This window comes from Seriola dumerili, unplaced genomic scaffold (genome assembly GCF_002260705.1).
Source record: "Seriola dumerili isolate Sdu_G_001 unplaced genomic scaffold, Sdu_1.0 BDQW01000291.1, whole genome shotgun sequence".
NCBI lineage: Eukaryota > Metazoa > Chordata > Actinopteri > Carangiformes > Carangidae > Seriola > Seriola dumerili.
The window spans coordinates 4513392-4538746 of NW_019174546.1; the positions used below are offsets into that span (position 1 = coordinate 4513392).

At 40.5% G+C, this 25355-nt stretch overlaps 1 protein-coding gene across 1 annotated transcript in view; it reads right to left on the bottom strand.

Moving 5' to 3' along the window:
• The window catches only part of b4galt2 (beta-1,4-galactosyltransferase 2), a 142820-nt gene that overhangs the window by 8218 nt on the left and 109247 nt on the right, over window positions 1–25355 (bottom strand). Inside the window, exons 5-6 of the mRNA XM_022757865.1 lie at window positions 19793–19915; window positions 1857–1961 (exon numbers count right to left, since the gene is read on the bottom strand). Of these exons, the coding sequence (XP_022613586.1) occupies window positions 1857–1961; window positions 19793–19915 (228 nt within the window). The remainder of the gene's footprint in view (window positions 1–1856; window positions 1962–19792; window positions 19916–25355) is intronic.

Here is a 25355-nt window from a genome sequence, read left to right on the forward strand (position 1 = left end):
ATAATATTGGAAGAGGGGAGAGAGTTCACTATATCTTCATTCTGCCCCAGCTCCAGCAGCTATCGATTTTTGTGTTGAGAGGCATCACTGCCCAGCCTATCCAGGCATGAAAACGGGGGCTCTTAGAGGAGAATAAACAGTGATAATCCACATTTAAGCAGCTTAATGTGAGGTGCTATACTCCTGGTGATTAATGTGTCTAGAAGGGCTCATCTCTGCATATTGGGTCTCATTCATCAAACCATTAAATAACACATTTATATGGGAAGCATTTTTACACATTTGTCTAAAAAGCAATTTAAATGGGTGTAGCCAAAAACGCAACATTTAAACCCCCGGGCTGTAACTCTGGAAAGCAATTTTTGTTTTATTAAAAATGTTTCCGACTTGGCATTTTAAAATCTTCCAATCTGTCAGTGACCAGAAAGGCCAATCTGTGGTCTTAAGAGGACTGTTTTCTTTTTTTATTTTGCTTAGTCATTTGATACTTGTACATATGAAGGCCCAATCTAATCTGTCAGTGTTCTGCAACACTGCACTGACTTTACGGCAAACGAGGATTATGTATTCGGTAGTTTCAGTATTTATGCAACTTGCATCTATTAGCAGAATTCGAATTCGAAGGACCAGAAATCTTTGAAATCCGTGTGTGTTATTTATTCAGCATGTCCTCGTGTCTCATGCATTAATCTTTTAGCATCCAGTTATGAGTGAAGTGTTTTATCAGCAACAGGAGGAATTTCTCTGTAAGTGCAAGTGCTCATGCATTAAAAAATGTCTGGCTTAAATCCAGTTTTATTGTTTCTTTTTTACCAGCATCACGCTGCCATTTTCTCCATTTTGAGGTTGTAGAGATATGTAGCAGTTGAGGACACTGAGGTCATGGTCTCAGTATTTTCTGTGAACCATCTGGGGAATTTATATTCTTTAGAATATAAATTCAGAATAAATAGATAAACATACAAATTATGGCTGGTTTCGAGGTTAATTCAACATTTTTTCTTTTCCTTTTTTCTTACATTTTTACAATTTCAGGCCAACAAAAGTTAAATATAAAAAGATTTAGTATTTTTTCCACCAGAACAAACAGAAATTCAGACCGAAGACATAGCATTTTCTTGTTGGGAAATAGTCTTGTTTGGTAATTTCAGAGATGTGTGATGTCTAGGGGCGAATAAGATGAAATTCGACTCAAAATCTTTTTTAAAATCCTGGCAAGAGATTGCTGGTAAATGAAAATGCTTAATGTCTAATTTTACTGTCCCTCAATATCACTCACACTAACACTAATTTTTCAGGGAATTTTTTTGTTAAAATGCGAAGATCAGGAGTAGGCAATAAAAATGAGGAGGTCTTCTGAGGAGTTGCTCAGTAGGCAGCAGCATGAGTGCTGTACAAACAGTAGGCAGCTCTCAGGCGTGAATGTACACAATGTGAGTGTGAAACAAGAAAAAGGGCAAAAGAAAAAAGGGAAAGACTTATTATCTAACCGTCTCTGCTTAAAAGGTTAAATTATCTTTAGCATGTCAATCCTGCAAAACTGGACAGAACGAAATCAAATAATGTGGACGACAATGAAGAGAGGAGTCATGACAGACTGTTATCATGTCTCACAGCTGGCCTTATATTGTCTGTGTTGCTCATGTATCTGAGCGGTATATTGCTCGGTAGCTAACACCAATTATAGGAGCATGTTATTGATAGTGTGCCCTCTGCAGCACCACAATCATAATTCTCTCAAATGGAGATGAAAAAGTTGGAAAGAAGTGTGTGGAGTGTGTAGCCGTGGAAAACAAAAGAAGCGCGATCGATCCGAATGTAAAGCTGGAAAACGAGTTTGGACAATGATGCAGTACCTCTGTGGGTTGGCCTCGTTGTGTTTGTCTCTCTCGTGTTTAATCATTCTGTAGCGGCCGATGCGAATGTCCGGCCTGGACACCTTCATCCCACTCAGAGTGATCCTGCAAGACATACAGATACAATATCTATTAGAGAGCGAAAGGGAAACAAACACAAAGACAAAGAGGGAGACGACAAAGAAGAGAGGTGGATGATAAGAGAAAAAAAACAACAAACAAACAAAGTGAGAAGGAAGAGAGGGAGTGGGAGTACACCTTGAGGATCCATGGAGAAATGCAGTAGAAATGATGCAACTATTTATTACATTGTGGGTCAGTTATTTTATGAAATATTTTCATTATCTATTAATCTGCTTATTAATCTACTGACGTGACGTTGTATTTTTGATGAATTAAACAATTGTTTGGTCTCTAAAATACGGTGATACTGAGAGCTCGACGTACTGGAACTTAAGAAAACACATGCAAATACACAAACGCACTGCAAACTCAGAAAGCATCATCAATTTGACAACACATGTGCTGCAAATAATCACACTCTCACTCTCGCTATTGGAATTAAGGCACAAAATAATAAAAAAAAAGTGATGAACCCCGCTTGTTATTCAATGCTTTTAACTTCAAAAGTACCAAAAGGGTATTGAACAACAAGTCTCAGCCAGGTTCATCACTTTTTAGTGTCCCCTGGAAACACTTCCGTCGCATGTATTGTCAAATTGATGATGTTTTCTGAATTTGCAGCATGTTATTTGCGTTGAGATCTCAAGGCCACCGTACTAAAATGCCAGAAAATAGCAGATAAAAAACCAACGGTCCAAAACGCAGCAGCTTGTCATAATTTAGAGGCTCAAACCAGAGAATAGAATAGATTGAATGAATAGATTATCAAGATAACTGTCAATAATTGTCAATTAATCCACTAGTTTCAGCTCCAAAGGTAACACCTTCAATTTGATTGTTTTTTAAAAAAACAATAGTCCAAAAACCAGCACGTTTTGGTTGTTTATATATAAAAAAGAATAATATACAATCATATATATAAATAAGAAAAAAAGTTGTTGAATAAATGCTGTTGTCAGTTCACCAATTGATTAACCCTTACAGCACAGAAAAACACCACCAGAATATCAAGATGCAGAGACGATGAGATTAAGGTTTAATATTCACTCAACGTCTGAACCAGTGCACTTAGCTTTAAGTGGGAATCTTCCAAAGACTTTTTACTACAACACTTCCTCCTATCACAAAACACCAGCAACTACAGCTGACTACCAGAACTGATACCCACTTAATTTGTTTAACCCAGGCGGCTGAAGCCTCTTATCAACTGATCTTTGAAAGAGATTTTTGCATTTAACAGTGACTATGGATTTTGCAGGCCATCTTTCAGCACTTTCCCGACTAAAGTTTGATTCTGTGAAGACCAAGGCCACGAGGAGAGCGGCTGCAGTCGCTCAGTCAGCTGTGGGAGTCATAGCAATGAGCGCTATACTGATTTTCCACCAGGTTCAATTAATTAACCTCTGAGCCTCCACAATGTTCACCCTGTAGAGAAAATGGTGGTAAAAGTTCATTTTGTTCCTCTAATGTCCCAAAGTTATGTAATTCTATTCTCCACTTCTACTGAGACTTGAATGAAGAATCTCAAGCACTGCAGAACAAATCAGACAGGACGAGGATACGAGGTTAGAAAATTAATGTTGTGATTGTTTACGCTCTGTAGTAAGTCTGTAGCATCCTAATTAGCTGCTTTGTGGGATTACATGCTGCTCTTCATTTTGCGCTCTACCTTGCAGAAACTATTTGCTCTTGCTCTTTTGGTCTGAAACCAATATTTAACAGTGTATCTGCACTGTGAGAGGATCATTTCACAGTTACTACACGCAGGAGGAATAATTGCAACGACCAATAACTCTTTCAACGTGTGAAAATAGTTTGAACCTAGATATATTAGAGTAAGATAAATACAAACCTACCTCTTAGTTGCTAAAACCACCTATTAAATATGCTCATTAGACTTCTATTTACACTCTGTGGTCGTTCATACAGGGCTCTCGGGCCTGTGTTTGCCAGGGTGCGTATCATAATTGCCCTAAACACACACACACACACACACACACACACACACACACACACACACACACACACACACAAAACAGACCAAGCAGCGATCCCCCGGCTCTTGCTGAGAAACCTAAAAAGAAAATCCAGACACCTCTATGACACCAGGAGAAACAAATTGCTCAACTCTGGGAGTTGTGAACAACTGGGAGAAAAAACACGAGGGTTTCCAGTGTGTTTCAGTTCAAACAAAGCATGAGATCGGGACTTTGAGACACAGTGGTTACGTTGCATTACCACTAAGATGCAATAAAAGGGCAAATCTTTAGAGATTTATATCTAATGCAACAACAAATGGAGTGTCGGCAACACAAACAACAGATCTGTTCCACATAAAGCCCGCTTTAAACCCAGAGGTCGACAGAGACATTGATATTCATACCTTCAATGATATAAAGGATTGTGTATGTGTGTACTGAATGAGCAATTCTTATTTGCCGCAACGCTCTGATTCGTGCAGTCCCTTTGTCTTAAAAAAGCATTCATGCCTGATATTGCTCCTCAACAACTTGTCGTCTACTCAACACTTCAAATTCCTCATCTTACCTCCTCACTCTCCTCTGCCTTCTTCTCCCCTCTCTTTTCTTTTCCCATCCTCCTTTCCCTCTAATTCCCTCCTCCTTGCCCATGTCTTGCCTCTTCATTCCCTTCTGTATCTCCTCTTTTAGTACCCGCTCTTTCTTTTCCCCTCTTCTCTCTCCCACTTTCGTTTCACGTCTCTTTTCCAGCGAAGGCTTTCTGGAGCCTGATATCTCATGTTTGTACCGTATATTGAAGGTTAATAGCCAGCCCTGCTTTGTGCTGACGTAACACGACAAGTACTCCGCTTTTCCAACTTTTTTTTTTTTCTCTTGGTATAGTGAAAAGCCTCTGCATTTGAAAACCATAATAATTATTTTTAAAGTTTTAAATTATTTTATTATTTTAGCATTGAGGAAGGGTGAATTCATTCATTGAAAAGAAACACTACTTAACTATTAAATTTAACTTTAATGTGAAGAAAATGTATCTTCTTTTTTCTTTTCTGAATATTTATAGCATAGCATAAAGACTGGAAAGAGAGGGAAACAGCGAGCGACTCTGCTGCTGGTAGTCACTGTTGAGCCACATTCATTGCTTCAAGAAGTAGCTCCTACGTGCAACTTCTCAGACAAGCACAAACCTTTTCACACTCATGAGTTTCAGAGGTGATGGTAGGTGTGTTTTTGTACTTTGGACACAGCCGTCTATGTTAGCTGTTTCCTCCTGCCTCTAGTATTTATTCTAAACTAGGCTGTATTGATTTATTGCTCTAACTCTTCCTCTGCACTGTCCTTTCTGATCTGCTCATCTCCTCTATCGCTTTCCACATCTCCTACTTCCTTCTCAGCCCATCTCTCTCAGCATCTTCCTCTTTTCCTTTCCTGCCTTTTCTCTTCTTTTCACCTCCTTCGCTCCCGCTCCATGCTTTTCTCTCGCCCGACTTGCCCGTTTCACCTTCCCTCACCTCCTCTCCTTCTCTTATCTCTCCACTTGTTTCTCCTCTCCTCTGTCCTCCTCTCCTCTCCTCTTCTCTACAAGACCAGCAAAATGTAAATAAACCAGAATGCAACCTTGTGCCCAGCAACCCTTAAGAGAGGCAAAACCCAAACCCCATCAAAACAACCCTCCCATAAATAAATTCACTGAAAAACTAAATAAAAAAATCTCTCTCTCTCTCTCTCTCTCTCTCTCTCAAGTCTGCCTGACTTTTCTGACTTGGCGCACATCCATGGATGGCTGCCTTTGTCGGTGTGTGTCTGTGCGTGCACATGTGAGCATGCATGCTTTTGCATAATTTAGAGATTTATTATGGTGCAAATAATGTCAGAGTGAGAGTGACAGACCCTCTCCTTCTCTTCCTCAGCTTTTCAGTGAGCTTAGTTATACATTATGCACAGTTCTGCATCTTTAAAATAATCTTTGTGCCCGATGCCCTGCAGAGTGTGAGAGGCTCGACTGTGACTCCCCCCCTTCTCCGTCTGATTTAGAATGAATCCCTAAATGTGATTCTTTTATTTTGAGATTCAAGTCATGAAAGATATTTTAGAGCAGATCAACAATTTGTTTGGTTTGTTCTTTGCTGTGAAGACAAATTTGTAGTTGGTTGTGTTTTGACTTTTGATGAGACTTGAGCAGCAGTGGAAGACGTACTCAAATCCTTTACTTAAGTAGAAGTACCAACAGCACAGTGTAAAGATATTCCATTACACTTAAAAGTCCTGTATTTGAAATCCTGTGTAGGTAAAAGTACAAAAGCATTATCAAGTCAATTAAAGGATTAAAAGTAAAAGTGCTTATTTTTGCAGAAAATCAGCCTGACAGATATAATATTATATATTGCATAATTAATGTTCATGCATCAAAAAGTATGTTGGTGCTGTAGCTGGTCAAAGTGGAGCTAGTTTTATATACAGCTTTAATCCAGTGGTTGCCAGTCTCCAGAGGTTTCACATGATGAAACTGAGGGGTCACGAAATGATTTTTCACTTTTTCATCTTTTCTTTTTGTAATACATTGGAGAGTTTGAGCTTTTTGAGCCTCAGAGTTCTTCAAATGAAACCAACTGAGAAGTTTAGCATTGCAATGTCTCTGTAGTGGAGAAACTAACAACTCATAGACACCTGACATGTGACGAGGGGTCAGGTCACAACCCAGAAAGATGTGTGTACACTGGTTCAGTCTGTGTGTCGATCACATTTTACAGTGAGAATTTTTGTCAGAAAGTAATTGTGTCTGTAACATTTCCCTCTAATATGTAGTGGATTAGAAGTATGGAGGAGGCATATAATGGAAATACTCAAGTAAAGTACCTTAAAATTGTACATTAAGTACAGTACTTGAATACTTGCCAATATCAACAAAAAAATTCCTTACAGACACATTCAATATATGAAAGAGAAAAACAAAACAAAAACAAAACTGCGGTTAGCAGGGATTCACACCACAGCAATGATTAGTTAGACAGTTCTCTGTAACTTAGAATATGAATGAACTTGTCAGTGTCACATACATTACATACCACATTTCAGCAATGGAAAAAACTGAAGTACTGGGAGAAAGAGGACAGGGTATCAACATAAAATCATTTTAGAGGTGAGAGCGACTCTGAAACAAGCTGTGACAGACTGTAGTGATATATAACATCCTAACTGCGGTTTGTGGTTGACTTTGCAATGGTTAACAGAACGGAAAAGGGGCCCCTGATACCCCCTTATACTGGTACATTTTGCAATGACAATTGCTGAATAAACCCACTTAAATCTCCCATAAGTGCGGCCACAGATGATATGTGTGTCTTCCCCCGAGAAAGATGTTGCCAATAGTCAGTGTTTCCCTTATACAGATTTTAGATTAAGCCCCACCCGGTGCAGCTCAATGGGCTTCTTTGCCTGGGGCCGCCCAGAGTCTAGGACTGCCACTGATGGTTAATGCACAGTTATGCATTAAACTCTAATATATCACTCTCTAAGTAAATGTCAAATGGGCAGAAGGCGAAGAAAATTATGAGTCAAAGTCTACAAAGGACATAATTTATGACTTGTGAAAGCTTCAAGGAGGTGTTAATGCACAGACACTTCAAGTGTTTAGTTTGAGATTCAAGTTCTCATCTCTAAACTACTCTTTGAATTATTAAAACAATATAATAATCATATAATAATAATAATAATAATGATAACAGTACATCAAATTACTATATGTTGTGAAAAAGGGTGCTAATAATCAGGAACCCAGAAAATTTCCACCTGACTCTGCAGCTGCCCTCAACGCTACAGCGAGTTTTATCATTTTTGGCCCACGACTTTAATGTTTTGGTTCAGTCTCACCGGCCTCTCATCAACCTCTCTTTGAGCAGCAGCAGGCAGCTGTTTTAAGCAAAGAAGACAAACCAACCGCACGCTACTTGGCCAGCACCAAAAGGCAATCAGGTAAAGTTAGCAACGAGCTAGAGAACACAGAGGAGCGTTAAGCAGTTAAAGCTAAAAGGAGAGTAAAAATTGGACTTACATTCATCAGGTAGACAGAAACAGGACTTCTAATACATGATAACGTTGCTCTGTATCTGCTGACTGGCCACAACGAATAAATGAATGCAGGTTTAAACCACTAGGTGCAACACATATTCTAAAGTGCTCAGGCACTTTCATTGGGGTAAATGAGCCACCATGTTTGAACAACTATTGTTTATTACATTAACAGTCTCAAAGGTCAAATACTGCTACTGGATCTACTTGAACTGTAACTCCAGTCAAAGCACAGGTGGGCGTCAGGGCGACTCAAGACTGCTAATACAAACATGCAGAGGAAGGAATAGAAAGAAAACACCAAATCGTTCATCTGCTTGTGTGTTGAAACGATTAGAAGCTGTATCTGCTCTTTGTGCTCAGCTCTCGGTGTGAGAAATGTTAAAGCTTTGGAGGCGATGGCATCCCCAGCTGTTGTCAATCATTGCCAATGGAGCAAATAATCCTCAGAGAGAGAAAAAAAAGGCAGTTTTCCAGCTTCTCAAACATGAGTTGATCAGAGTGCGCTCGCTTGTGTAAAATATCACCGATGCTTCTTTGAAATCTATATCTTTTGCTACAGCCTTGTATTTCTTAACTTCTCTGCCTGCTTTCAAAACCATCTTTGAAAGTCTCAAAAAGCGTTCCCCGAGGATTGGTCAGCTCTCCATTGCCTCATGCATCTGTCAATAAGAAAGTCCGCATGATGATTAAATGCTGGTCCAAGATGCTTGTTCAGAAAAAGGACAGAAAGAGATGAAGCAAAAACGCAGCTCAGGGTCGTTATGTATGGTTCTGAAAGAAACTTCAGCTGTGACCTTGTCGGGTTGTGTGTTTATGTGTGGATGCATATGTGTGTGAGGTAATGTGCTGCGCAGTAACTAATCAACTAGTTTCTCTTTATTCTTGTAGACAGCAGAGAATTGTGCCCTTGACCAAAACCAAACTTCAGCTGGAGCACAAATTCACACACACACACACACACAGACACACACACACACACACACACACACACACATACTGCAACGGCACGTCGGTGCAGGCATTATTTTTCACTGCTCTGACAGTAGTAGGCAGTAACACGGCGTGACAGCGTAGTGTGAATATTATGTAACGAACATGACACAGGACACAGTGGAGTTGCAGGATGGAATTCTTCAGCGTCTCCTGTGTGATGTATATAATCTGGAGCCAACACATTTGGCGGCCACCTCCACAGAAACACAGCAGGTGGGTGGCAGCTGTAAAATTCCCCACTGTGGGGGTCCTTTAAGCACTTTTTCGGGGGGGGGGATCAAGTGAAAATGACTGGGAGCCATGATGGAGAGAATAAAATGTAAAGAGAAGGAGGCCACAGTGTTTTTCAAAGACTTGGTCAGTATCGCAAAGGTACGCCATGATAAGGGTTGTTGTCCTTGGTGTTTACGCAGTCCACCAACCTTTATTGAGATGGACACAGACGTTCGATGTCTGTATATTAGCAAGTAAGAAAACTGGATCATATGAACACGAAATTAACAAAAATCTTTATTGCGAAGGGAATGCTGTGTGTTTGTCAGGACTGAAATCTTATCAGTTCAATTTTTAAATAAAGAAGTTTTATTCCATTTGAACTCTTACTCTGGTTGTTAGTGGAATAAAAGGTTCCATATACACGCAGCTGCAGATGCACTACAGTGAATCCATTAGGCGGCATAGTCTACTTCACTAATAAAAGCACCTTGTCCATTCGAAAAGCTCCTAATTTTGTGAAATAGAGTGAACTTCTCTCTCCTTAGAAAAATATCTGCCTGCTCAAATGATCTACCATGAACAGTTTTATTTGCAGCCCAAGGCAGAGGAGGACTGTGTGTGTGTGTGTGTGTGTGTGTGGGGTAGAGACACACACACACACACACACACACACACACACACACACACACACACACACACACACAGACCATGGACCTATTTGATTGGATTAATAAGGAATTTCTCCAGCTCTTCTCTCTTATTCCCACCAGTGGAGTTAATTGCATTAAAGCAATGGAGTGGAGGAGAACTGGGAGCTAAGTCCGATGTCCTGCCTCAGTTCTCTCTTCCTGCAGAAATGAGATGGGAGAGGAGGAGGAGGCGGAGGCAGAGGAGGAGGAGGAGGCGGAGGCGGTGGTGATTGTGTTGTGGACGGTTTGGAAGATGCAGAGCAGAGAGAAAGTAATAGAAAAGTGAGGTGTGTGGGTGTGAGAAGGGGGAGAAAAGAAATATTTTTCTCTCAGTGGGAACACATCTGGCTGATGCAAGAGTGAAAAACCTTCAACTTTCTGCTTGTTGTGTTTTCACACATAAACTGAAAGAACGAAAACTTTTTAAATTGGATTGTTTCATGACACTGTAGCCGACCAAAATGAGAGAAGTGATCTCTTGTCTGAGGTGTGAGCACAGATGTAAGGTGGATAAACTACAACCTGAAAGCTAATAAACAAAAATCCGTGTTATATCAGAAATGTACAGAATCCCATCGGGGACATGGGGGAAAATGTTCTGGAAGGGAATATGAATAATATATTTAAGACCTAATCTTATGCTCTCTACACAATCTGGTACTAACTATAAGGAAAATGGAAGATGTGTTTGTTGCTACGGCTAATGAGTCGCCTCGTTATTTTCTAGTTTTTAAGGAAAAAAAAAGGAGGGAATTATGTAGTAAGAGTGAAAAGTCGTTCATAAACAGGTGCAACATCCATCAGTTTCCCCGAAAAACTAACAAAGGTAGCCCAAAACAAATAAAACAGAAAGAAATCAACATCTTTTACATTACACAGTAATTTCACTCTTTGCTAATATAAAATTATTGATAATAGTCGGTTAAGTCAAGTTTCCAGTGAACCTGCCTCAGGTTAATACCACTTACTGAATGTCACATTATAAAGATTTACAAACAAGTATATATAAAGGTTGGCTCACTTTTTCGACAGGTTTGTGCTCCACTGCTTCATTGCATGTGCATTTCGTGTACCAGCAGCTGCTGACTGTGCCTGTTCTGTCGGACCATACCCTCCACTCAGTGCCTCATTTCTCTTAACTCCTCTTTTACCCTCCCCTCCCTCCTTCTCCTCCTTCCACAACTCCACTCCCTGCTCTTGCTTCTCATTTCCTTGAGCACGTTCCTCTTTTTTCTACCCCTCCCCCTCCCTCGTTCTCTCTCCTCACTCTCTCTCCCCCTCCCTCGTTCTCTCTCCTCACTCTTTCTATTAGCGCATCCCTCATTATACTTGGCGGGTGGGTTCGAGCAGGCTGTGTTGTATCCAGTTTTGAAGATCTAGCCTTCACTGGGAAGGTCACATGCTGTAACTGTACACGTCTCGGATCACTGGTTAGGTTACATGCAGTTGCAGTAGAAATGTAAGGATCCCACAGAGCCTCGAATCTGTTGTCTTATTTCTCAGTAACACATGTATGTTGTTGAGACTGAATCTAATTTTAGGGGATATAAAACTGGCATCACGTACATGTAAATTAAGAGCTGCTTGTGATACATAGGTGGAGTTATAGAAAATATCATTTCTCATACTCTCAACACCTGACACATGTCTCTGCCACTGATTTAGGGGTTCACCAAATGTCATTGCGATTCCACAGCTCCACACTTTTCTCTGATAAAACAGGCTGGTTGGGGTTCATTAACGAAACAGTAGCATTATTCACAGTTCGCTATATTATTTGGCCAGGAGCCAAATAATGTACTCCAACCCTCCTTTGACATACCACATCTGAAAGACGATATCCAACATTATTCGAACCTGATTCTGACCCTGAATTTAAACAGAATATCAGTGTAAGGAGGTCTTTGTTAAGACCACACATTTTAATCAAGAGATCACATTTTGTCCAGCATGATGGACAAGCTCTGAATAATAAAATACCCATGAGCCTTGGATGCTGTTCTGATGGAGGAGAATCCAGTCAAGGCCACAAATCAGAGTTGTAGTAAATCCAAAACATGGCACCACAGCTGATCGCCCATAAATTGACCCAGTTTCCAAAAGTAAATTGATTTAAGCGGCAGATCTTATTACAATACAATAACAGAATTTTAGACTCTGTACTTGGATCTTTATTGCTCAAATTCACGTTCGGTGTCATAGTTAACTTCGCACCATACATTTTTATGTTTGAACCTTTCGCTTTTTTTAAATTTTTTTTATCAAAGAACTGCTTAGATTCCAGCAGAGGCAACATTCCCCTCTCTCTACTACATGTTTCAACTAAGCCAATCTGTAAAGCACAATGTCGTACAAAAGCAAGTCAAAAGGTTTGACACTGTGAAAAAACAGTAAGAAAAAAAAAGTAGGTTATAACATTAATACTAACAGAGACAGAATCAATGTACTGTATGTGTACAAACACACACACACACATACAGCAAAACAAAAGCTTAATTAAACAAAAATGTCTCAATTCATCTAAAAAAGTTGACTGTGTGCAAACCTTAAATCACAGGCAGGCTGTTCCACACTTTATCACACTCTATCTACAGATTTAAATTGTGGAAATTTGGAGGAAATTATCATGTGACCTCAGGTGCCTGCTGGGCTAATAAACTGGAAGTATGTGGGAATTATATTCTGGGGCCAGACCTTTAAGCGCTTCATAGACCAGGAGCAAACTCTTAAACTTCATTCTGCAATCACCGGGGAGCCAGTGGAGATGCTTTAGAATCGGAGTGATATGATTTTGTTTTTGGGTCTTGAGAGTTTCTGAAACAGACTGGGACAGAAAGCACTGAATTTTTCAAATTATGCACATTCACGCTGCTCTTAGTGTTCGCTGCTGTTGCCTGCTGCTGCTTCCCTCCGTCAACACATCTTCACCCTACATTGATTCTCCTCCAGTGTGAAGGAGGTGCCTTCTACTGTGTCATGCTGACTTCTGCTCTGTGACTGTCATATTTATAGTATTATTGGCTATCATGAGGAAAATGTGCCTGCTTGGTCTGTTTACCCAGGGAGACCAGTTCTCCCTGCCAAAACTTGTGGGTGCTTGCTTTTATTTGTCCAGGGAGCATGTTGGAATGACTTTAACAACAGACTGACTAAATTACTGCTTGATACAATTAAATGGTCAAATCAGAGCAGAGTGAATTGGAAGTCCCTGGTGTGGCAAACCCTGACCCTTTGGTACTTGTAGCAGTTCAAATCAATTCTAAAATCTTTTGATTCAGAGCTGAGAAATGTTGTTGAACCTCGTGTAATTCAAAGAAAGAATGCTACCAGTAGGACTGTCTCTTAAGTGTAGCGGCATGTCAACACAGGACACGTTTCAGCCGTGCATGTGACTGTAAAGAACACATGCACTGCTATTAACCCTATTAACTAATCCTGTGTACTACACAGGTCGGGTAATGGCTCGTTTTTGATTTGCACTAAACCTGTGTAAATGCATTCCGAATCATATACAAGTTCTGTTTTACACATGTAACTACACTGACTGCGTATTGGTCTCTGAGCGCTGCCATAATGCAGGTGACCTACACTCAGTGCTGTGCCTGAACACATCCTGTGTAGACACAGATGGAGGACTGAAGCTGCTGCTGCATCGCGGACCACCTGCAATGGGCAAAGAATGAGTGACGAGGGATCCGAGAAAAGCTATTTGTATTCTTGGCCAGTCACAGCTCTCGCACCTCTCCTTACTAGGGGTCTTCACGGGTCCAAAATGTTGGACCTGATCTCTAGAACTGGCTCCTTGAAAACCAACCCAGAAGTACATGCATAAATTAGTTTTCAAATAAAAAAGAGACCTGATCCAAAGGCGATTTGAGTGCAGTCACATCTGATCCAACTATACCTGAGGATAATTACACCTGATCTAAAATGCAGCCGACCTGAACAGACCCTAATAGACCCTAACACCAACTCCAGCAGCAACATTATGCAGCATCAGTTAACAAGCAGTCACGGTCAAAAACAGCAGCAATATAATAATAATGTCCTGAGAATTAAAGTAAAGTACAGGAAACTGAAAGAAAATCATGTATTTTTATTTGCTTTATATTTTTACCTCCTGCATCAGTTAATTAATATTTTTACATAGGCTACTGATTTCCTAAAATTTACCTGCAATTATTATATTACTGGGTTCAAGCACAAGTGAGCGCATCAATAAAAAAAAATATGTCAAAGGATGAGATTTAAAACACCGTGTTTGCTGACCTGACCCCGAGGGAGACTGGAGACTGACCCAAACCTGGAAGTGTGGTTGAACTTATCAAAGCCTTGGCATACTCAAAGTGTTGAGCCAAAGTAATCTTACGCCACTGTCGAGGCTCCACAGAAACACATGCAGTCCTTGTGCTGCTGTGGCTGCATGTGTTCATGGTGCTGGCTCAGGCTCTGTTGAAGGCCACTGCTGGGAGGGTTAAAGGGAGGAAGGGGAAAGGCACGGAAAGTAGTGAGTGTGGTCTGCCAGGGAAGCCCTGGGGAGAGGCACGGTCTTTACCCAAGGCTACTACTGCATGTTCAGAGAGGGTGAGAGGATGCTGAGGAAGAAAATCCTTCCTCTCTCTTCTTCTTCTTCTCTCTGTAGTATCCACCAACTTTTTAGTCAGGGGTGGGCAAGTGGCACTAGCAGCTGTGTACGTGGCATGTGTCCTCTCCGCCTCAGGCTCGGGCTGCACTGGCTGGCAGGAGCAGCTTGCTCCCTCGGGCTGGTATTAAGCTAGCAGGACCCATTTCAGTCAGTGGCCATGCCATGGTCTGTGGCATCTAGTCCAGCAGAGAAAAGGAAGTTGCTGGAGGGAAGCAAGAGAGGGAGACAAGGCAAAGAGGTGCAAGGGGGGGGAGGGGGATTTGGAGAGGAGTGATGGAGGGGTGCTGAAGTAGAGTGTGAATGAACAATTTACTCATTTAGGTGATGCTCTATCATCTATCAAAGAATGAGCAGATGGAGGTTCAGCGGCGGGTTCAAGAATACTTTTACCGGACACCAGGCTGCTTGCAGGGTTCAAACCGGTTAAAACTGCCACCTTTAAACAACGCAGGAAAAACAAGGGGCAGATTTCATGGTCGCCAGTCTATACCGCTGCTCTTTTATCTCTCCATCCCCGTACCCTTCTCTTCTAAACATTTTACCGTCCTGAGAGACTGAGCCGGCTCGCCTGTTAGTTCACTCAACTGGAGACACCACCCTCCCCTCTGCACACTGCTACAGTCTGTATTGTAAGAATCCTTTCAGCTTCAGATCACACAAAAAATGATGCCTGCAAATGCCTCTGAATAAAACTAATAATTTTCTATTGATCCCTGAAGGGAAAATCTGTGTTTGTTTGTCTGCTGCCATAGGGCCAGGCAGTGGGCACATTTTATGCTATGCTAAGATTAATCAAAAATATATGGAGTTATGGGACATACTTTTAGGATTTAAATAACAGGGTACAGTAATAAGAGTCTACAGCAATGCTAGAGACCCCATGAGGCTGTAAAAAGGAACTGCATTGCTTTGAGCTAAATGACAGTGTCAGCATGCCTAATGCTGATTTTGCTCCCCATCACAGCTGGGCTTGTTAGCATGTAATCATTTGCTAAGCAGCACTGAACAAGTCCACCAAAGGCTGATGGGAATGTTACTGCGTAGTTCTGCAGGTAAAGTAATGGACCTGATGTTGGTGCTGTACAGGAAGCGAAGAGATAATCAAAGTTATTACATTGAATGTCCGTACCAAACTTCATGGAGTCCATCCAACAGTATTTGAGGCATTTCACTCAAAACCACAAAAGTCAAGCTCATGCTGGTGCCGGAGGAAAAGTCGGGGGATCACCAAAGTCATTAAGATTCACCCTCTGGGAACCGTGAAAGAGAACCAGAGGCAAAATCGGGGGATCAGCAAAGTCAGTAGGATTCGTCCTCTGGGGAACATAATAAATCTGTCTGTAATAAATTCCGTAGCAATCCATCCAATGGTTGTTGAGACATTTCAGTCTGAATATAAAAAGTAGTGGATTGACAGACTTTTCCATCCCTGAAGACGCAGCTAAAAATCCACAAAGATGAAATGACAAGATTTTACATGAGAAAAGTGGGTAGGAGACTATTTTGCTTGCTTTGATAACCTCAGCTGAATCCACACAGTGTCTTCTTCCCACAGCTTGTCCAAGTGTGTTTTCCAAGGGCATTTCCCTTCACATTGCTACATGAAAGGATTTAAAAGAAGCCAGCCCTGAAAAGCGAAGGTGCAAAGTGTGGGGGGGTGGTGGTGGTGGTGGTGGTGAGCCTTGGAGTGGAGCAATACACAACCTTCATGCTCAGCTCTGTTTGCTTGTTTCTGCCAGTGTTTTTATTTATTTATTTATTTCTTAAATTCATTATAAGATCGACTTTGGGAATTTTCACAATTTCACTGCACAACCCTTTACAAGTCAATGTAACTGAAGGTATGTCGTTTGATTGCCCCGCTACAGAGATAAATGTACAAGTTGTAGGAATGCATATAAAGAAATAAGATAAAGTCTACACCATATACTGAGGAACATTTATAATCATTTCTCTCCCGTTACTTTCTTCTAGCACTGAGATATTATAGTTGTCCATATATTATCTATCTGAAGCAAGACAAATCCCTGAGAGATGCTGTGTAAGATCTGTGTAGCAGTTCAAGTTTTAACTTTGGGTTCTGTCTAAAGCCTCTGAAGATGGTGCATCAAACTGATCACTGCGGCTCATGCCAACTTCTCTCTTCTTGTTATAAAAATGCTCCTGCTAGCAGAAACTTAAACCAGCTGCTAAAATACCTCTTAAAGAATTTTTTGACCTCGAGTGAGCAAATGTGAGTAAAGTTTGTTCGCAAACAACTTCCCACGTGCACATCCACCTGACACTGAGTAACATGAACGTCCCATTGGGTTTCTGGCCACCATTTACAGGGCTTCAGATTGGCCTCCACCAACATCTGGAAAACAAATAGTCTTTAGCTTTGGAACATGTTGCATTTTCTCCTCCAGATATTTGTTTACATTTATTTCAGCTCTTGTGTTAACTGAAGCCAAAAGTGGTTTTAATGGTCAATGCTACCACTCAACCTTTTTCAAACGTTATCAAATTATTGGATGTGATGTCAATGTAATGCAGATCTAAACTTCGACAGTCAAACACTCACTGCCAGTCGGCTTATAGTGTAGACTGCTTGGATTCACAACTCAGGTTGAAAAAGAAAAGAAAGAAAAAAGGATCAAAATGTCCAGAGAAACTTCTCAAACAACTCCTGCAGCACAGCCAACTTCTCCACTGTCACTATCTGTATTTTCAATATGTTGCGAACTCTCCTGCACAGTCAGCTGTTCACCTTTGTTGCACCCAAGTATCTTTGCTGATGTTGGTTGGAAAATAAAACTTTTTTTGGTGCACTCACTTTCCCTCAACCTGAAACATCAACTGACTATCCAGGTTTGTACAGACGTGATGATTCTCAGGCAAACTATTTAGTTTTAGGGATCGTATTTTTTTTTTCTATGATTTAAATTACGGATGTTTATTTGTGACGGACATCGGAGATAATGATATCCTTGAAAAGTGTAAGTTACACTGAATCTAAAAGAAAAAAATATGTGTATCACAGTTTAAAAACCTCTGGTACACAGCTGACAGAAGACGAGGGAGAGAGAGCGATGGCGGATGACATGCATCAAATGCCCCAAGATGGACTCCAGGGACTTACTGCAGGAACTGCATGGCTGGGATCTAAACTGCTACGGCACCAGATGCCCCACTGATATCATTAACGCAACCGACCCCACACAGTCGTGGAAATTGAAGGCAATTCAATTAGCCATCATTCTAATTATTTAAGACTACAGCTCTTGCTCTTTGATTCATATCTCATCAGGATGTCATTTTGTTTGTTCAGTTTGTATCTTATTCATTGAAATACATAAAAAAACAAATCATTTCACATGAATATTTTAGTAGAGATTTACAATAGAAATTTGAAAATTGAGGTGAATTTGAGTAGCAGAAGTCAAGGTCTAAACTTCTTCTTTTTTTTTTTGACTGTGATTTTAATGATGTTCCTGCATGTCACTTCACATTTCATAGAAGCTGAAATTGCTCAGTTGGAGAGCAGAAAATATCTTGAGGGAAATCTACAGCATCTAATGGCCTAGTGCAGCTATCATCCAATAAAAAGTTTGAGGTTTAACTTTATCTGTCATCCTTAGACACATAATTGCGCGCGCACACACATGCACACACAACACGACTGCGCGGTGAACCACACATAGATCTCTTTTATCGCATCTTGCCAGACGCTGACAAACAGCTGTAATCTCTTCAATACTATGTTGACAGACACAGTCCATTCTAAAAAAAAAAAAAAAAACCCAGCAATTTTCAAATGTCATTTTTATATTATATAGTTTCAGTTCTCTCATAATGCTATTACACCGAGAGGAGAAAGATAAGCTTCACAGTGTGAGAGTGACAGCGGGACACAGGCACGGAAAAAGAAAAAAAACAGATAGTGAAGAATAGAGATACAATAAATATGGAGGTCGCATTTTGTCCTGCTGTTTGAGTGTGTGTAGCTTTGTGTGTGTTTATAATTAGTGTACTCAAGCCTCGATCTCTGAAAGCAAACGGCTGTGTTTATGTGACTGAAAGAAATTTTCTCATTTGCGAAAATCTTTACGTGACCTTAAATGTTTATTTCAGTTTATTGCAGTGATATGAAGCAGACATGTCCTGTTTGTTGATATGAGTGGCGAAGGTAACACGTGTACTTTAACTGAGCGGATATCAGGGAATATATATATATATATATATAAACTTCAGTTGTCATTCAGGTGCCATGAAAAGTTTCAGTACCATATTTTCATGCTATCAAACTTAAAGCTTATTTATTGTATTCCTATAGTACAAAAACAGATGGATGATGCATTATTGCAGTCATCATTTGTTTAATAGTCAGATCATAAGTTCACCAGATAATTAAACACTTTTCAGTCCAAACAACCCTCTGAGTAGATGATAAATTAAACTAATGGCCCTTGGCCCTGTAAGTGTTTCCATGGATTTAAGCAGTCTTCACTCATCTTTCTGTGTTCCTGTCAAGCAGATATCCTTCTCCCAGGTTTGACTTCAGCTCACTTCCACAGTAATATCATTACTGAGCTAAAGCGATTCATTTAAAGCTGCTTCTCAAGTGCTTCAAATGGTTAAATTATTTACGAGTCATTCTCCTTCTCCGAAAGCTGATAATAAATCACCCACTCCATGCAGAACTTCAGTGTCACTTTCAGAGACTTGATTCACCACATTTTACCACTACAGTCGCCAGTAGAGGCTGAAATACTGTGCATATTTGTGTGCATGTGCGTGACTCTGTGTGTGTGTGTGCGTGACTGTGTGTGTGTGTGTGTGTGTGTGTGTGTGATTGCTGCCATGGGCTGACTGTGTCGTGGTGTCGTGTCGTGTAGTGCCGTGACTGTGTGTGTGTGTGTGTGTGTGTGTGTGTGTGTGTGTGTGTGTGTGTGTGTGTGTGTGTGTGTGTGTGTGTGTGTGTGTGGTTGTGTGTGTGTGTGGTTGTGTGTGGTTGTGTGTGTGTGTATGTGTGTGTGTGTGCCTGCACTGCAGCTGGTGGTCTGACAAGGATTTTATTCCAAACAGACAACCAAACATAACCCTGACAGATGGTATATTCTGTGTGGTGTACTCGTTGCAAAATGCTACTCTTGACAAGTAATTAAGTTTAGTTTCAGTTGTTCAAACTTTATTGCCTTTCTGAAAAATGAAAAAGCTTGTGCGATATATTTCCACACTTACCTATTGTAGATGTCGTCGTCCTCTCCCCCCCAGCCCCAGTACTCGTTGGGGAAGCCGTTGATCTTCAGAAACTGTTTTTTACTGAGGCCTGAAACTCCTCCAAAGTAGCCTGCGTAGGGCAGCCTGCAGGAGAGGAGAGAGGAAGAGATGGGAGAGAAGGTGAGAGGGGAGAGACGTTATGAGGGAGCAGTTGAGGACAGGTGACAAGAAGAAATTATATTTCACAGGCTTCAGATGTCGCATTTTAAATGACTTTGTTATTACAAAAGAAATAGAATCGCATAAACAAACAACAGGTTTCATTGGCAGCCTCAGTTACTTGCTCCACTTCTGTCAAACAGGATTAAATTCCATGGAAATTTTGCTGTGTTGTTTTTTTTTGGAACAAAGAGATATTAGTTTTTTGGTTTAAAAAAAAAAAAAAACGTAGGAAGATATCCGTTTCCCTTTTTGTGCAAACTGAGCTCAAACTTTCAGAGAGCAAAGTGAGAACCCAAATCAGAAATCACTTTTAACACGAGAGTATCGTTTCTAACCACAGTTTTGTCTTTGTATTATCATTATTTGAAAATGACACAGCTATTTGATTTTTTTAAATGCTAGCTTGAGTAACTTTAACACTCATTTAAAGGCTTTTTAAAGCCTGTGTTAGTCTGACTAATTTTCCCACTTGGTACGATTCGTTTAAGAAGATCTGAACACAGCAGACCCATTCAGGTAAGCGGTGGTCTCAGTTCAGTCACAAATGAATTCTGCAGCAGTTTGTTTGTGGTAGCAAAGTGATCTGACCTCTATCTGACCTCACTATAAGGTGCACTTGACAAATCTGAGCTTTAGGGCTCCCATAGCCTGGTATACAGGGATGTGGTGATGAGCAAAATCAACATACATTAACAGCGAGATGGAGAATGAATTGAGGTCTGACCTGAACTTATCCAATGATTTGGAACAGAGCAAACCAAATATGGGTTTGAAAACACCCTATCATATCCAGTACAACTACAAAGGAAGTTGGGATTGGCTTGTCCATATAATTGCAGGAAGAGAACAAAAAGTCCCTTAAAGTCTGTGTTCGTACAGTAGGACAGGCACAACATTTTGTGACATGACATCAAATAAAAATGTCTACCCACACAGGAAATAGCTAATAATAACAACAATCCCTTCTCCCTTTCTTACAGTCAGTGGTAGATGCAGTAGAAGCGAATACTGTCCAGTGGAGCCTCTCACTGCTTGTTAATCTGAGGTTCAAGATTCCTGGACAGCAACATCACATGATGCGAGGCGTTAAGAGGAGTTTTGGTTTTTCATACGCAGCTTGCAGAGATGGATCATGATTTACATTTGAATAACCTCTTGAAATGTTTTAGGCAGTCAGATCTTTTCCTAATGTGTCTTGTCTTGGATGCATTTTTAAGAGGATAATTTTTGGTTGCCTTTTTAACACTAAGTGGATAATCCATATCCATATATAATCCACTAATGACACATGAAATGGCCGGGTATAAACAGGGGCCGTGGTATTTATGCAAAAACCTCTTGTCAGTGAGCAGACAACAAGCAAACACTCTCCATCCATGTTCTGTTCTCCGAGTAGGGAGAGAAATTAGTCTCAACAATGGTGACAAATAAATGTCATATGATCTTCAAGTTTTATAAATAGGTACGATGATTTGTGGGTATTTGATGGTGCTTGGTCTAATCCACAAAAAAATGCACAACTAAATTTCCAAATAAATACATTGCAACTTGAATAAATACCAGTGTTTTACATATATAATGTATGTTCAACTTGAAGTTCATAAATCTAATAAAATTTGATTTCGAAAAGCTTCCTGTGCATCTAAAAATGTTCTTTTGCACTGATTTACAGATTATTAGATGTGCACAGATCGCCTGATATGTGTGGATATTTATTCATATTCATATTTATTGTTAAACTGTGTACTGGACAATGCATTTGTGAATCCCATGAATTACAGACAAGCTGTCATACATAACTGTAAAATATTTCTCTCCATACCACAGAGTCTTTGATGACTTACATTCTGTATCTGCCATTTATATTATTAATGTCTAATAATGCAAAAGTTAATAACAAGTGTCTCCACATGAATCCTGCTATATGAACTTTGATGGACAAATAGGAAAAGACAAGACCAGAACAGAGGAAATGAAGAGAAGAAATACAAGAAAACAGCAAAACTAAAATTAATATGAGGAAAGACTGATGGTAAGAAAGAACAATAAAATGATGGGGAAGCGTCTTGTGTTCTTTCCATGAACATACCAGCCATATGTACTGTATATGTGTGCGTGTGTGCGTGTGTCCGTGTGTGCGTGTGTGTGTGTGCGTGTTTGTGTAGATACTGGACAAAATATGGTGGACAAATGTTTTTTTTATCTTTTCCTCAAAAGTCGTGAGACTGGTGGAGTGGGACGGACGTCAACTGGGAGTGTCATGACAGCCGCCTGGAGACTAACCAGAGGGCGATGCATATGTGCATGCGTGTGCGTGTGTGTGTGTGTGTGTGTGCGTGTGTTTGTGTGTGTGAGTGTGAGTCTGTGTGTGTGTATATTCTGTATAGTATGTGTTGTCAAACGTATGACAGCTCCCTGTTGAAAGATGACAAGCAGAAATTAATGAGACCGTATGTTTCTACACAAGTTCTCCCAGCAACAATATGGTGAGGAGTGTGTGTGTGCGCGCGCGTGTGTGTGTGTGTGTGTGTGTGTGTGTGTGTGCTTGAAAAAGGACACATGCTAGGGGAGAAGAAGATCAAGAGACAGAGACAGAGAGGAGAGAATCTGATATACTGTCTGGATGTTTTTCTTGAGAACTATGAGAACTTAGTTTAAATTTTTTATTACGTCTCGCTAAAGAGAGGATAAACAAAACTCTTATATAATATCTTCGACAGTTGTGGCTCCATAAACTGCTCCATGAAATGCTGCTCAGACACAGCAATGGCAAGAAATTTGGCAATAACATATAAATTTAGAAGGGACAAAAAATATAAAAGATGTTCTATTATGTGAAATAAATATGCTGTTTGCACCATCATCTGTAGTTTTTCATCAGTCATGGGCGAGTTTAATGTGTGGGACTTCTCAACTTGGACTTAAAACTCTGCTTTGCTGAGGACCCATGGAAGTGCAGTGTTGACAGAGTCTTATTGGATGAGTGGTTGTCGAGAAAACTGAAATACAGACAGAGGGACAGAAGCTGTGTCTCAAATCAGGAGTTGCAACCTTCGAAGAACGTAGTCTATGAGGGCATGGCCTTTGTGGCTATCGTCAACCGCGAAGGCCAAATCAAAATAAGACGGTCAGGTCCAGTATGCAATGAATCTTGGGATAGGTTAGCCTGCTAATGATCCACCCAATGGATCCTTTGTTGCCCGGGAAACAAAGGACGCATTTCTTGGCCGCCTATGAAAGAGTCTTGAAATGGGGCAGCCTCGTTGCACCACTGCGACGGAATTGGTCTTCAATTGCATCCTTCAAAGGATGCAGCCCATGGATCGAGACACAGCTAGAGATTTCCTATACCATGGATGGTTACCATGTTAACAGCAAGTTACCAAGGTAACCATGGAAGGAAAGAACCAGAGCTGTGGAAGTTTTTTAACTTGATCATCGAAGCAACAACATGACATCAGTGCTCTATGACATCACCAGGTGTGTATGTACAGCAGCAACTGTTCAACAGAAATATTTCATTTCAGACATTTCAATAGGTGACACATCAATCTGAGAGACAGAAATCTTTGAATGGACACAACAAAAAAATGCCGACAGTGACAACAATGTAATCTAGATGGATTCTATCAGCCTTTGGCTCCAAAACCTGGGCTGAGGACCTACATGGAGGTGGTGAAGTCTCAGCTCCAGAAAGCAGAGCAACATAGTACCAGTCAGGAGGAGAAGATCAGTGAGTTGTCTGCCAGACTGGAGACAGGGACTAATCAGATCAAGTCTCTGTCAAAACAGGCAGAGTACCTTAACACCGAACTCCAGAAGAAACTCAGCGAGGAGTTGCAGCTGCAAGAAGACGTCTATCAGCAGCAACTCTTGGCAGAGAAACAGTCTCACGCTGAAGAGGTGAGAGAGGATCAGGAGCTGATCCAGGAGCTGAGGATTGAGCAAAATGCCCTCTATCAGGAATTGAGTCTGAAAGCAGAACTGAAAGAAGTGACCTCAACCAACCTTGAGCTTGTCAAGCTTGTAAAGCTCAGGGTGGAGGAAGAGGTCAGTCAGGCCCTGTAGAGAGAAACCTCAAGGCTCGCCACCAGGCAGGAGACAGAGACTGAAGAGAATGAGTCTCTGTCAAAACAGGTAGAGTATCTTTGGAGACTGGCGCTGAGTGGGCAGTTGGAGTCAGAAAAAGACGCCCATCAGCAGCAACTAGACAGAGAAACAGCTGCTGAAAGGGTGAGAGAGTCTGAGGTCTGTCTTTGAGGCTGCAGTTTCACTTTCTGATTTCCATTTTATTTTAATGAGTCATTTGCAGTGTAATATAAATATGGTTAAACAAAAACTACTAAAGATCCATAAGATACAATGGAAAGAGGAAATCTAGAATGAAGCTCAGAAACTTTACGATTAATACACAGGGCAAGATAAAATGTAATTTATAGGGTATTTCTGAAGAGCAGCGTATATATGTTTTTTATGATCTTGGGTGTTGTTTAAGGATGAATTTTATTTTGTGCACACAGTAACTAGAGGAATCATCAGGCGCAGAGCCATAACAATCACACACATAATTTTTCCTTAAAATTGACAATGTTGACCCACGTAAATCACTGTGGTAGTTGTAAGGTTTAGATCTCTGTCAAAGTCTAAATGGGCTGTAGCAGACTCATACTATATGCCCAAGCAGTGAACAAGTACATAAACATCCACAATATTATGTTAATATAATGGGAACATAATTTAATACATTGCATGATGTCCGTGAGTGACTATATTTTGTGGTTTGAAAGAGCTTTGTTGTGAAATGGACGTCAAGGTGACCCGTTCTGCTCAGACAGCTGTTAGTGTTGTGAGGTGCTAAGGTAATGGAGTAGCAGTTAATGTGACCTGACTTTCACTCCCAATGTTTTCACCATTTATCAAAAAACTTCCAGTGCTTTTACATTTGGAAGCAGCTAGGGTTGTCTTCCTGAAATGCCACAGCCAAATTACAAGTTTTCACTCAGTGGAGACAGCTTAGGTGTTTTCTTTAATTTTTTTTATTTCCTTCCTTCACAGTCGCTGACTTTTTCCTTTAATTTGGCAGCTTCCTAAAATATAAAACTGGAAAGACCAAACAAAAAAAGTTGGTGGGCTGACTCAGACCACATTAACCTTGGGAGCCAATCCGCTACAATGATCTGATTTTTACATCAGCAATTAACTACAATCAATTCTGTGACCTTCCACTCACTCTAACCGTCAAGCTTTTACTTTTATCCCATTTTCTTCATTTTCTGGGAGCAAAAAAAAGTCTGATGAAACTATTTAAAGTCTGTACTGATTCACTGCAAATACGAACTACAACCTTGCTTACCACCTGGTA